The sequence below is a fragment of the Halichoerus grypus genome, chromosome 2 (assembly GCF_964656455.1).
Source record: "Halichoerus grypus chromosome 2, mHalGry1.hap1.1, whole genome shotgun sequence".
NCBI lineage: Eukaryota > Metazoa > Chordata > Mammalia > Carnivora > Phocidae > Halichoerus > Halichoerus grypus.
Window position 1 is genome coordinate 142,833,003 of NC_135713.1, and position 12,729 is coordinate 142,845,731.

General features: G+C 54.6%; 1 protein-coding gene across 1 annotated transcript in view; it reads right to left on the minus strand.

Moving 5' to 3' along the window:
• The window catches only part of COL23A1 (collagen type XXIII alpha 1 chain), a 302,293-nt gene that overhangs the window by 44,077 nt on the left and 245,487 nt on the right, over positions 1–12,729 (minus strand). The window contains exons 4-5 of the mRNA XM_078067628.1: positions 3,502–3,509; positions 1,883–1,909 (exon numbers count right to left, since the gene is read on the minus strand). Coding sequence (XP_077923754.1) covers positions 1,883–1,909; positions 3,502–3,509 — 35 coding nt within the window. The remainder of the gene's footprint in view (positions 1–1,882; positions 1,910–3,501; positions 3,510–12,729) is intronic.

Genomic DNA, 12,729 nt, shown 5'->3' on the forward strand with positions numbered 1-12,729 from the left:
GCACGGTGGAGCCGTCTGTACCCGCCCCCCAGGCTGGGAGCCAGGCCCTCCGCGGGCCAAGAGATCTGAATTTCAGCTCAAAACACATGGGCCCCACGAGCCCACAGAAGATCGTCCCACCTGCCTCCTGCCCGCATGGGCCTGCTTTCCTCCCTTGCAGGAGCACGGCGGGGTGTCACTCCCAGCCCGTGGGCCCCCTGCAGGGGACCACGTGAGCAGTAGGACTGCTGGAATAAGGGTGCTGGGAGGCACACGGCAGGGCCTGGCTGGCTCCTGGTGCTCAAGGCTTGGACACCTGGGACTCAGCCCAGCTGGGGAGGATGCCCATATCTGTGTGGAGAGGGCAGCACGGGTTCAAGCCGGGGCTAGGTGACCTCGGGAAGAGGGGCGCCCCGGCCCTGTACGCTCACGGGTGTGTGACCCGAGATTTTGACAAGGTCCCCTCACCCTTCACCGGGCCCAGCCACTCCCTTCCCAGAAAGCTCCCAACTTCACACCAGAGGGACACACTGCCCTTGCATCCATCCCCTTACCTCCCCTCCCCCAACTCACGGAGCCCCATCTCTGGCCCAGGCTGGGCACCAAGCCCCCCACATGCTAAACCCCAGGCTTCATTCCCCGACAGTCCTGGAGCAGCCCCAGTCATGTGTCCGCAGTGACCTTTGGTGTTGGGATGCTCCAGGCAGGACCTCACTTCTCCTGAACCCCACTGCTGTCTTCACAGGGAGGGAGCTCACAGCCAGTGAGCAGGCACTCGAGCCCTGACTTCCTAACTCCCCACCTGGACCTGGGGGCTGGTCTGGAACCCTCGTCCTTTACCCGGGAAAAATTATTCCCACCATCAGCCAACATCCTCTCTCATGCTCACAGCCCCGGAGAAAGGAGTCAATGTCACTCTGCGCTCAGAAAAGCCAATATGGGGGACGAGGGAAGAAACCCATTCACCCCAGCCACCACCCACTCTCCCTGGGGCACCCAGCTGGGAGGCACAGCACTGACCTGCAAGCTCAGATCTTTCTGGTGCTAGGTGCTGGATTGCCATCCACAGCCTCCTGGGAAGGCAGCTCCAGCAGGACTGGGGGACACCCCCCTTCGCCCTCCATCACCAGCCTGTCCTGACTCTGGACAGAGCTGGTCATTAGCAAGGGCTCTGAATCAACCAACATTTTACTCCCTGCATCTTCTTGGCCTGAGAGCACAGAACAACTTCTGTCCCCCAACCACACCCCAGGTCCCACCATGCTCTCCTTCCACGAGGTCACCCCCCTGCTCTGACACCTCAGGATTTCTGGACGCTGGGGTCACGGTCTTTAACCTCTCTGAGCAGGACTGGACATCAGCACAGCTCCATGTAATTTTGCTTTTCATGCAGTGCTCACCCAGCCCGGGAGGGGGACGTCGATTCCAAATATAAGCCAACTTTGAGGTTTAATTCAAAAGATCTGAGAAGTGATGACACCACAGAGACCACACTGGAACCAACCAGTCTCCGGATCCCAAGTGCTGACAGATCGCGGTGGGCTGGGACAGGCAGCCCCCTTCCCACTGGGGAGAGGCTGACAGCCGAGCCAGCCCCGGGGGGCGCTCCACAGCCAAGGGCCGGACCCTTGGCTCAGGGTGGACAGGCTGGGCAGCAAGAGTGTCCGGAGGATTCGAGATGCCAAGGAGCCTCCTCCTTGAGCCTCTTTGCTTTGCCTGCAGGACAGCTGGAGCGGCAGACAGATTCGCAGAGCTACTGCTAACCCCCCTCTACAGACAGACCTCAGCCACTGAGAGAAGGGGGGGTGGGCAGGAGCGTAGACAGAGTTAAATAAAGGCTCAGAAGAAGAAGATCAGCTCGAGAGAAAAGGGCACAAAGAGCAAAAAATAAATGGCAAATTACCGGGTAGCCATCTCGTCCTGATTGCCCCTGTGGTAATTAATACGTCATTAATAATCAGACTTTGAGCAGAAAACCATATGGCAACACTTACAACTCAAACGGGGCCCCCTGGTCCCCCCATGTTCTGCGGGGTTTGCAGCAAAGGCTGATGGTTTAGTAATGACTCCTGGTGGTGGTGGTGGTGGGGGGACACTCAGGGCTCCGCTGGGTCTGGGAGACAGAGCACCCATTTCCTGCCTCTTGGAGCCAAGCTGGAGGGGCCACCAGGAAGCACACCCATGCGGTTCAGGGAGGGGGGGGACATGGTGAGGACCACAGGGGGTCCTGAAGGGTGGTGTCACCGCCACCATGGAAAAGGCTCCCCGAGTCGGGTCTAGAGAGCAGAAATGGCTCTTCCTGCCTGTTGCCACTGGGAGAAGGTAGACGGAGGAAGACAGCCTTGGAAGCCGGAGATATGGGGGTGGGGGGGTGGGGCATTTCTCGCTACTGGATGCTTCTCTGCTCCCCACCAGCTCAGAGCATTGACTGCCAGGGCCAGTGTCCCACACATTGGCATCCATCTCAGGCTGCAGCTTGAGAATTCTGCAGAGTTTAACAGCCAAGTCAAAAAAAAAAAAAAAAAAAAGAGAGAATCACTCCACTGCCCTCCGCGTTACGCACTTCAAGCAAGTTCACACAGGCTAGCCTCCGCGTGACAGCCAGGAATGACTCAACAGCCAGAAACTGCTTGTGGCCAATAAATCTACACATTCTCGCAGGCTCGCTCCCTGGCTCAGTGCGGTGCCGCCTCATGCACGGAGGAGCCCGGCTTCTGAAGGGTGCCGATTGGGAAGTGAATCACGGTAAGGGGAAGTCAAAAATAAAACTGTTCACCCGAAAGGAATTCCTTTAGAAGGTTCACTTTGGCCCAAGCGAACTGTCAGTGTGCTCCTTGAATTGATTCGTCAGGATTCATCGGGCTCTGAAAAACTGCCAGGATGAATCAAAGACCAACTCGTCACATGTCTTTGGAGAAGGACCTGGGAGTTCCGGGGCGCTGACCATCCCCTGCGTTCTATGCTGTCCCCTGGCGACCAGTCCCTCCCACGCACCCTCGTCCCACTGGCCAGTGAGTGGTGTTCCCCGTGCTCCTGCGAGGGCTCAGCTGCTCGAGCCAGGGAGGCAAACACATTTTGGCAAATCGGGGAAAGGGACCCCATGAGTCCTGGCACCGCTGCCTGACTCCGGGGCCCTTTGTGCCTAAGCACGCGAGACAGAAACATTTAAACAGATTAACTGCCGCAGAGCATTTGGAAAACGAGGACACGGTGCTTGCATCTCTGTGCACCAAGTTGAGCCGAGACCCGGCGAGGAGCAGCCAGGCCCAAGAGTGCCAGCTCTCTTGGAAGGAAAAGGGTCACAGAGTGCTTCACAGGGCAAGTCAAGCCCATAGAATTCTGTGCCGGCATTCATCTACGAATTAAAAAAATAATATATGGCCCCTGTCCAGGACTGATTTTTTTTTGTTTTAAAGGACACAACACACCTCTCTAACTAAAAATTATTTTCATGGAATAGTTACGGAAGAGGACAAAATGTCTTATCTTTCAGGAGCAGAAAGCATCATCCAGGACACTTACGGGAGGACCTGCAAAACACAAGCAGAGAACCTACAGTCAGCATCACAGGGAGAGAAGGTCCCTTTGCCCAGGCCAGCCTCTCTCTTGCACAGCTACAGGCCACCCCTCCTTGCAAGCCTTTGATGCTCTCACGGGCCCCAAAGCCAAGTGGCAGGGCAGAGGGGGTGCTTTTGCCCTTGCAGGGGCAGGTGTATGGGTGGTAATGACAATCCTGTGTGTATTGGTTCTGGTGTTCGTTTCCCGGGGCTACGGTTGATCCCTGCCTGGGGCCCATCCGGGTCCGGTTTTGGCAAGCCAGGTAGGAATCAGACCTGTTCCTGCTTGAAGAACAAATTTTGGTGCTCACCTGGGGTCAGTTCATTTCTACTGAAGGGGAAAGACTTGGGGGAGAAAACATTTGGGGCAGAGGGCAGAGCACTCCTAAGGGTGCAGGTCTGGGTGGGGCTGAACAGACACGCAGGGGGTGCCTGTGGCTCAGCCTGGGGTTAGGGGCACCGAGTCTGGGTGTGCGTGGGGAAGCTGAAGGGGCTCAGTCCAGAAGTACAGGGGGCTGCTCTGGGAAAGGCTCGTGCAGCACGCTGACACCTGTCCACCCCCAGCAGATGAGGGCTTGCTGAGAACATTCGCGAAACCCACAGGTGTCTTCTTCACCTTCTGGGGTGCAAACCACACTGCATTTGACCTTCTCAGCCATCTTTGCGGGAGGTGTGATAACAACACAGACGCTCAGGGAGAAAGCAGGGACTTGTCCAAGGCCAAATGGTTGGTTAAGGGTTGGAATTCATCCTGGAAAGAGCTCTCCCAACTCTTGAACCCCATACACTTTCCGCTAAAGGCATGCCGCTGCCAATCCAGTAAACTCTCTGCTCCCCCGCAGACCCTGGGCCTCAGTCTGGGTAGCTCGGCTGGCAGTAGGCCCACACATATTTATGGATCGCCACCTATGAGCTGCCGCCTCCCCGGGGGGGCAAGTAAGGGGACCCACTGGTGAGTACAAGAGGCAGGATCTCTGACTCGCAGAATTTTTTCTGGGAAGGATAGATGCTTAGGAAAACAGTGACTCAGGGAGAAGCGCAGCAAGTTCCTAGGCAGGTGGGGTCCTGAAGGTGAGACATGGTTATCTCAGGGAGGAGAGGGGAAGGAGCCGTGGGGCAGGGATGGCAAAGCTCCCAATGCGCCAGATCACTGGGCTTCTGAGGGGCTGGGATCCACAGAGATGGGGCAGGGAAGGCGTGGGGAGAAGGCCAGCCAGAGCTCGGGGCCCTGTGTCCATGCCATGGCCTGGGATTTGAAAGGCAGGGGGAGGCAGGGGGCACAGAAGGGTCCTGCTCGGAGGAGGGGTGGGAGGGGGTGAGAGTGGGTGCAGGGCAGCTGTCTCCATGTAGGTGACGGTGGCCAGGACTCTGCATGCTCACAGTGGAGAGAAGTGAGTCAGAAGACACTTGTCAGTGAGGACCCACAGGACTTGTTCATCCAATTAATGGTGTGTGTGGGGGGCTTGTGCATGGGGCATAGAGAAAGGAGAGACAAGACAAAGATCTCTGGCCTGAAAAACTGATGTACGGTGGTGCTAATACCCGAGAATGGTAACATGGGGGGCTGTGGGTCCCCTGAGTCTAGACTAGGGTGGGGCAAGGCGTTGGCCATGTGGACAGACTTTTTCACCTTCAGCTAGGGACCTCGTGCCTTGTTTTCCCAGGAAAAGAAAAGCCACTGGACGGATGCCACACGCACGTCATCTCTCCGATGCCACACGCACACACCAGCCTGCCCCTGCGTCTGTGCCCAGCCTCCTGTCTGTGTCCCTCCGGGGAAGTCGCAGGAGCCAACCCGCCCCACCTTCCAGGGGCCCTGCACCCACCACTGCCTCCCTGCCTATTGCATCGAACCCACTTTCTCCAGCAGATGCTTCCCAGCAGCTCTGGAACAGCTCCAATTTCTCTGCTGAAAGCCCATCCTTTGCTCACACGCCCTCCTCTGCTCCGGCCCTGGCTCTCCTCTCCCTCACCGCTGGGGAGAGGGGTTTCCTGTCACTGTCTCTAAATTTCACACCTTCCATGCACCTCGTGACCCTCTGATATGGGTTCCATCCCTATCACCACCAGAACGGCTCTCACCCAGTCCCCAACCACCTGCCTCCACATCAGTCAGCCCGCCAAGGATTTCTCCTCCTCACCCCACGCTGCTGAGCACGCCTGCCTTCTGGAAGCGCTCTCTCCCTTCGGCTTCCAAAAGGTCATGTTCCTCCCACTTCGCTGGCTGTTCAGCTGGCTCCATTTCTCCCAGCCTCACGCAGAGGCTCCTCAGAGCTCATGGCAAAGGCTTTCTTCTCTTCAGTTCTTCGCTGGGCTCATCTGTCCCCGCTCTCTCCTGTCTTCCCCAGGGATCTCATCACGCTCTTGACTACCCTAGGCAGCAGTGTCCCAAGTGGGTGCCTCCTGCCTCAACTGTGCCTCAGAAGCCCAGACTCCCTCCCTCCAGCTGTCTGCTTGCCATCTTCCCTTTAACAGTCCCCAAGACTCCTCAAGCCAAGGTGCACAGACACGCTCATGGTCTTCTGCCCACAAACATGCTCCTCTCCTGGTTCCTAGTCTCTGTGGGGAGATTCCCTCCCGCCCAGTTGGTGACCCGGACAATGACGAGTCCCCCTCGACACGCTCTCCCTCCCCAATCTATTGGCACATCCAATCCAGACATTCACGGAGGGCCTGCTGTTCTGGATGCTGTTCTGGGCATGTGGGATATGGCAGTGATGATGGCAAAGATCCCCGTCCTAAGGAGCTCACCTTCTAGTGAGGGAGGTAGCCAAGATACCATAAGCATAACGAACAAGTACATCACCTACGAGATGACACGTACAACGGAGAGAGAGGCAGCGGGGCAGGGGCAGGGGTGCAAGGGGATGGACTCTGGATGGATTCTGAAGGTAGAGCCAAGTGGATTTTTCTCCGGAGTGAGAGAGAGAGGAGTCAAGAAAGATGCCACGATTCTAGCTGGAACAACTGCAGGGATGGAGTTGCCATCAGCAGAGGTGGGGAGACTGGGGGTCGGGTGGGTTTGGCTGGAAGGATCAGGAGCTCAGCCTTATATACACGTGGCGCTCGGGGGTGTCCCAACAGTTCGAGGTTGGGAAGAAGAGAAGGAATTCCTAGAGGAGGCTGTTGCCTGTGCCTCTCACTGCGGACAGCTGAGTAAGATGAAGACCAAGACCAGCCCACTGGGGGCGCCTTGGCGGCTCAGTCAGTTCAGCATCTGTCTTCAGCTCGGGTCATAATCTCAGGGTCCTGGGATCGAGTCCCATGTTGGGCTCCCCACTCAGCGGGGAGCCTGCTTCTCCCTCTGCCCTTCACCCTGCTCGTGCGCACTCTCTCTCTCTTTCTCTCAAATAAATAAATAAAATCTTAAAAAAAAAAAAAAAAGACCATCCCACTGGCTCTAGCCACACAGGGGTAAGGGCAGGGGGAGTGATGGGTGTGCAAATCTGGCTGGAGATGGTTTCCAGGAGAAGGACAACGAGGAATATGGGCAGCGAGCACTTTCAAGCAGTTTCGCTGCAAAGGGAAGCAAAGACACAGAGCAGGTGCTTTGGGGACATGGGGTCCAGAGAGGGCTACTTCTTCAAGATGAGAGACACAACTGTATGTGTGTATAACGGGAGTCATCCGCAGGGAGGGGAGGATCCAACATGTTGGAGAATGGGGGATTCCTGGAGGGACGACCATGAGGATGGCACATAGAGGTGGCCCTGCTGGAGGCAGGGGCTGGACATCCGCATGTGGGTCTGGCATTCAAAGTGTCACCGGCCACACGGGTGCTGGAGTGCGTGTGTGGGATTTGAGCCAGACTGGGCAACACAGTGGGATCCATGGGTTGGAAGATGCAGGAGATGGAAGGAATGTGGGGGTCAGGGAAGAGGCAGTGGGCTCGGGTGAATTGTGTGAATTGGGGTACAGTGACGCTGTATTTGCTGGTGATGATGAGGCATTGGTCAATACCATGGGAGGGAGGGCGGCTGGAGGTCCAGCTCACTGAAGGAGGCCTGGGTCTGTGAGGGGCTTCTGTGTGCATATCAAGATCCCCAGGAACTGACCCAGAAGGAGTGTTGGTGGGAGGGCTGCAGACCCAGGAGGTCAAACCCACAAGCAATGAGGGGGATGTGCCGGGGTCAGGGCTGACATATCGCTACTCCAATCTCCACTCTGGGGCCAGGGTGCTGTTTTCAAGATGCAGATCTGAGCATGGCACGCCTTCTCCCCCCAGTCCTCATTTTCCCATTGTTCTTAGGGACAAAGGCCCCAGTCCTACATCACATGCTGCGATCTGTCCCTGACTCTCCACCTGAGCCCCTTGAACCCATGGGAAGAGGGGCGGTGTTACTAAGGGGTGCTGGGCAGACTGGTGGTTATCAGGACAAAGTGAAGCTGGATCTGTGCCTCAGCATGAGCCATGATAAATTCCAGAAGGATCAAAAGACTTACAGGTTAAAAAAAATTCTTAAAAATCTTAGAGGAAAACAGACCCATAAATACGGAGAACAAACTGGTGGTGGCCAGAAGAAGAGGGGGATGGGCAAGACGGGTGAAGGCTTGGGGGGGATGCAGGCTTCCAGTTATGGAATGAACAAGTCACGGGGATGAAAGGTACAGCATAGGGAATATAGTCAATGATACTGTAATAATGTTGTATGGTGACAGATGGTAGCTACACGTGTAATGAGCACACACAACCTATAGAGAAGTTGAATCACTATGTTGTATACCTGAAACTAATGTAACACGGCGTGGCAACTATACTTCAATTAAAAAAAAAAAATCCTAGAGGAAAATTCCTTTCTAACCGTGGAGAGGGACAGGCTTTTCCAACTACAGTCCCTAATCCAGAAGCCATAAAATGAAAGTCTGATTCAACCGTATAAAACCAAAAATGCCTACAAAGCAGAAAGCACCATAAGCAAAGTCAAAAGCCAAAGTGGGAAAGATATTTCTGACTCATGTCACAAAGGCTGATGTACCTTGATGTAAAAATGCCCCTACAAATCAACTCTAAAAACATCGACGACCTAAGAGAAAAATAGTCAAAAGATATGAACAGAGAGGTCAGAGAAAACATAAATAGCATAGGGGCGTCTGGGTGGCTCAGTCGGTTAAGCGTCTGCCTTCGGCTCAGGTCATGATCCCAGGGTCCTGGGATTGAGTCCCGCATTGGGTTCTTTGCTCAGTGGGGAGTCTGCTTCTCCCTCCGCCCCTCCCCCCACCCAACCCCCAGCTCATGCTTGCACTCTCTCTCTCTCACTGAAATAAGTAAAATCTTTAAATATGTAACAGCTTGTTCTCCATGAGAGCACATAGAATCACATTAGTCTTTTTCATAACTGCATGGTATTCCATTTAGAGTTGAAACATACCTCCGCATTTCCACTGTGCTATTTCTAATTTTTGGCCATTGCAAACAGTTCTGCTATGGATATTTTTATAAACCTGTCCTTTTAACATATATTTGTAACATATATTTGTAACATATATGTAACACATATATGTAATACAGATGTGTTAACGCATCTACAGAATACATTTCTAGAAGGATCACCGTTGTGGCAATTAGCACAAACATTTTAAGTCCTAATTAGCATTGCCAAATGGGTATCTGCTGTGATTATAGTTTTAACCATCATTTCTCATATTATGAATGAAGATTCGCTTTTGTTTCATATACTTAAAGGCTATTTATGTTTTCTTTCTTTCTTTTTTTTTTTTAAGATTTTATTTACGTGACAGAGCCCGTGAGCAAGCAGAGTGAGCAGGAGAGGGAGAAGCAGGCTCGCTGCTAAGCAGGGACTCAACTGACTGAGCCACCCAGGCGCCCCTTACTGTTACATTTTTAAAAAGGTATGCAACAGTGTATTACTATTTATTTAGCCATTTGAGCTAAGTAAAAAAACCGAGAGGCTTTTGTTTGGATAAACATGGTACATCTCTGGGTGTGGACACAGACAGTGTTCATCAGGTTGCCTGTGGGGAGGGGCACTGAATGGCGGGAGGATAGAAGCCTGGGGGGGGAGGGGAGACTGACTCCCCCCGCCCCCCCCCCCCCCCCCCCCCCCCGCTCTTTGATGTCACTGGATGCATGTGCGGGGCTTGCCAAGTCAGAAAAGGCAATAAGCTTTAACTGAAAACTGGCTGGAGTGAGGTCTGTGTTTTTGTCTGGTCCTCTGGCTGTGGCTGCCCTTTCTCACCCTCCGCTCTAAGCTCCCTCCAAGAAAGCTCAGACGGGGGCGGGGGGGGGGGGGCAGCGCGCAGTCGGCTGAGCCTCCGACTCTTGGTTTCGGCTCAGGTCCTGATCTTAGGGTCGTGAGATCGAGCCCCATGTCAGGCTCCGTGCTCAGCGTGGAGTCTGCTTGAGATTCTCTCTCTCCCACTCCCTCTGCCCCTCCTGCTCATGCTCGCTCAAATAAATACATCTTTAAAAACAAAAACCCAGAAAGCTCAGACTGGATTATCATTGGGAGCACCCGGGGTCCTGAGTGTGCAGCCCGGGGGGCCGGCAGGAGGAGGGGCTATAAGAGTAGCCATCACTCACGCCCGACTCCTCGAGCGCGCTGGGAACCACGCGGTTTCCCCAAACATCTCATTTAACCCCCGCTGCGTCCTCCCCGGGCACAGGTTACAGATGAGAAGACAGGCTCAGAAAGGTTACCCGGCCCAGAGTCACGTCCCGTTCCCCTCAGGCCAGAACCCAGGCTGTCTGATTCTAAGCCTAACAAACGGGGCGGAGAGAAACAGCTTTGGCAGCAAAAGCTTCCCCCAAGGTGCCAGGGAGCATGCGTGGCACGTCTGAGGTCACCAAGCTAGTGAGGGGGCAGCCCGGGCTGGAGGCAGGTCTCGTGGGACCCCAAACCCACAGCACCATCCGTGTCTCCAGAGGGGCGGCCAGCGCGGGAACGGCGGCATTCCGGAGAGTGGTCCCATTGCTAGGGGGACAGGTCACATTTAACCCACCGGAGAGTCTCCAAAGCACCCTAGCCACCACCTCTCTTGGGTGCTGCTGGCCTGACATCACCAGGCCACCACTGCTTTCTATCAGCACTACCCCACAGCCTCCTAACTGACCACCTCTGGGCCCCCCGGGACCCACCAAGTGGTGGGGCCTCTTAAAAATGCCCAGCCCTTCCCAGGGCTTTCCCTGGCGCATGGAATAGCATCCGAATTCCCCTGCACAGCTCTTTGGCCTGGCCCTGCACCTCCCCAGTGCCCATGGCCTTGGTCTCAGGACATCCATGTCCACCCCGGCCCCACGGTCGACAGGCTGTGGCTTTCCCTCCTTTGCCCTCACTGGTATCCATCACAGCTTCCTGCTCTATTTCCCTTCCAAGCACTTATCACCATCTTTAATTAGTAACCCAATTTCCTTGTGGGTTGTTTATGGTCTGCCAGCCCCCCCCAGCGAGGCCGCTCCCTGAGAGGTGGGACCCCAGCTGCCAGCTTGCTGCCGTCTCCCTGCTGCCTTGCACAGGGCCTGGCAGGCAGAGCTCTTAGGGGATCAGGGGGGACAGACAGGCAGCTCATCACCACTTCCAAGCCCTGGGCAACCGACCATGCACAGGGTTTGGGCTGTGGCGGCCGTGGCCTCTGGACACGGACGCTACGGCCTTCAGGGAGCTGAGCAGCCATGGGTGATGGATCGGGCGGAGGGCTGGGCTCAGGCCGTCCAGGGGTCCCTGTTTAGAAAGTGAGGCAGGCTGCAGGGCCTCCCACGGCCCGGCCCCGTTCTGCACACAGCTGTCCAACATGTGTGCCAGGCATTGCCTGGATCCATTGACTTTGCTGTCAGGAATGTGGGGAGCAATGAAATAAGAGCCAGATGACTTGGGAACTAAATAAAATGGGTCAGAGTAGAGGGTTCACTGATCCTGTGGCTTCTTGAACTGAACCGATGTAGCCCAAAAGGGGTTCCCAAACCAGGAGCTCTTCGTCCCTCTGGGGAATAGACATTTCCCGAGGGTTTCCCAAAGGGTATATTCCTGGAAAAGCAAACTGGGAAGAATATTTCCCACTGCCTGGCAGGTGCCCAGCCCACACACCAGTGGGGGGGAGTAGGGCACGGCAGCCTTGGTGCCTGAGGCCCTGTGGACAGTCTGCACCTGCTCCTCTGTGTTGTGCCTGGACTCCTGAGTCCCGCTCTGCCTGCTCCCTGCTCTCTCCAACAGGCCGTGGCTTGCGCAGCCCTCTGCCTCTCCCCACTCAACCTGCTCTGGGTAAGAGGCCGTGAAGACCCAGTCCACCACGAAGACAGAGACCTTTAGCCATGCTTCTCTGGGGCTTTTAAACTGAGCGGACTTTTTTTTTTTTAGATTTTATTTATTTGAGAGAGAGAGAGAATGAGAGAGAGAGAGCGCACGAGAGCGGGAAGGGTCAGAGGGAGAAGCAGACTCCCTGCTGAGTGGGGAGCCTGATGCAGGACTCGATCCTGGGACTCTGGGATCATGACCTGGGCCGAAGGCAGTCGCTTAACCAACTGAGCCACCCAGGCGCCCCTTAAACTGAGTGGACTTTTATTTATTTATTTATTAAATTGTTATGTTAATCCCCATACATTACATCATTAGTTTTAGATATAGTGTTCTATGATTCATTGTTTGTGCATAACACCCAGTGCTCCATGCAGAACGTGCCCTCCTCAGTACCCATCACCAGGCTAACCCATCCTCCCACCCCCCTCCCCTCTAGAACCCTCAGTTTGTTTTTCAGAGTCCATCGTCTCTCATGGTTCATCTACCCCTCCGATTTCCCCCCCTTCACAGACGGTTTTTATTGACTGCTTTTTTTCCTTTTTCATTGCCATACTTTCTTATATCTTTGTGTGTCTCACAATTTTTTGTTAAACACTGGGCATTTAAAAGAATCTAATGTGGCTACTCTGGAAATTAGATATCCATCCTCCTTTCCAGGATTTGTTGTTGCTGTTTGTTATTATTGTTGCTCTTTGTTTGCTTAGGGGTTTTCCTGGACTAATTCTCCAAAGTGTGTACTCTTTGTCATGTGCAGCTTCTGAATTCTCTCTTGGTTAGCTTAATGGTCAGCTGAGACAGAGGTGTCCTTTAATGCCTTGATTCAGTACGTCTCCCATTCTGTGCCAAGGGGCTCGTTGTGTGTGCTGGAGCACAACTTCAGTGCTTTGCCAGGTTACAATTCTGCCTTTGCCTTCACTTCCTGCTTGAGCAGGGCCTCAAGG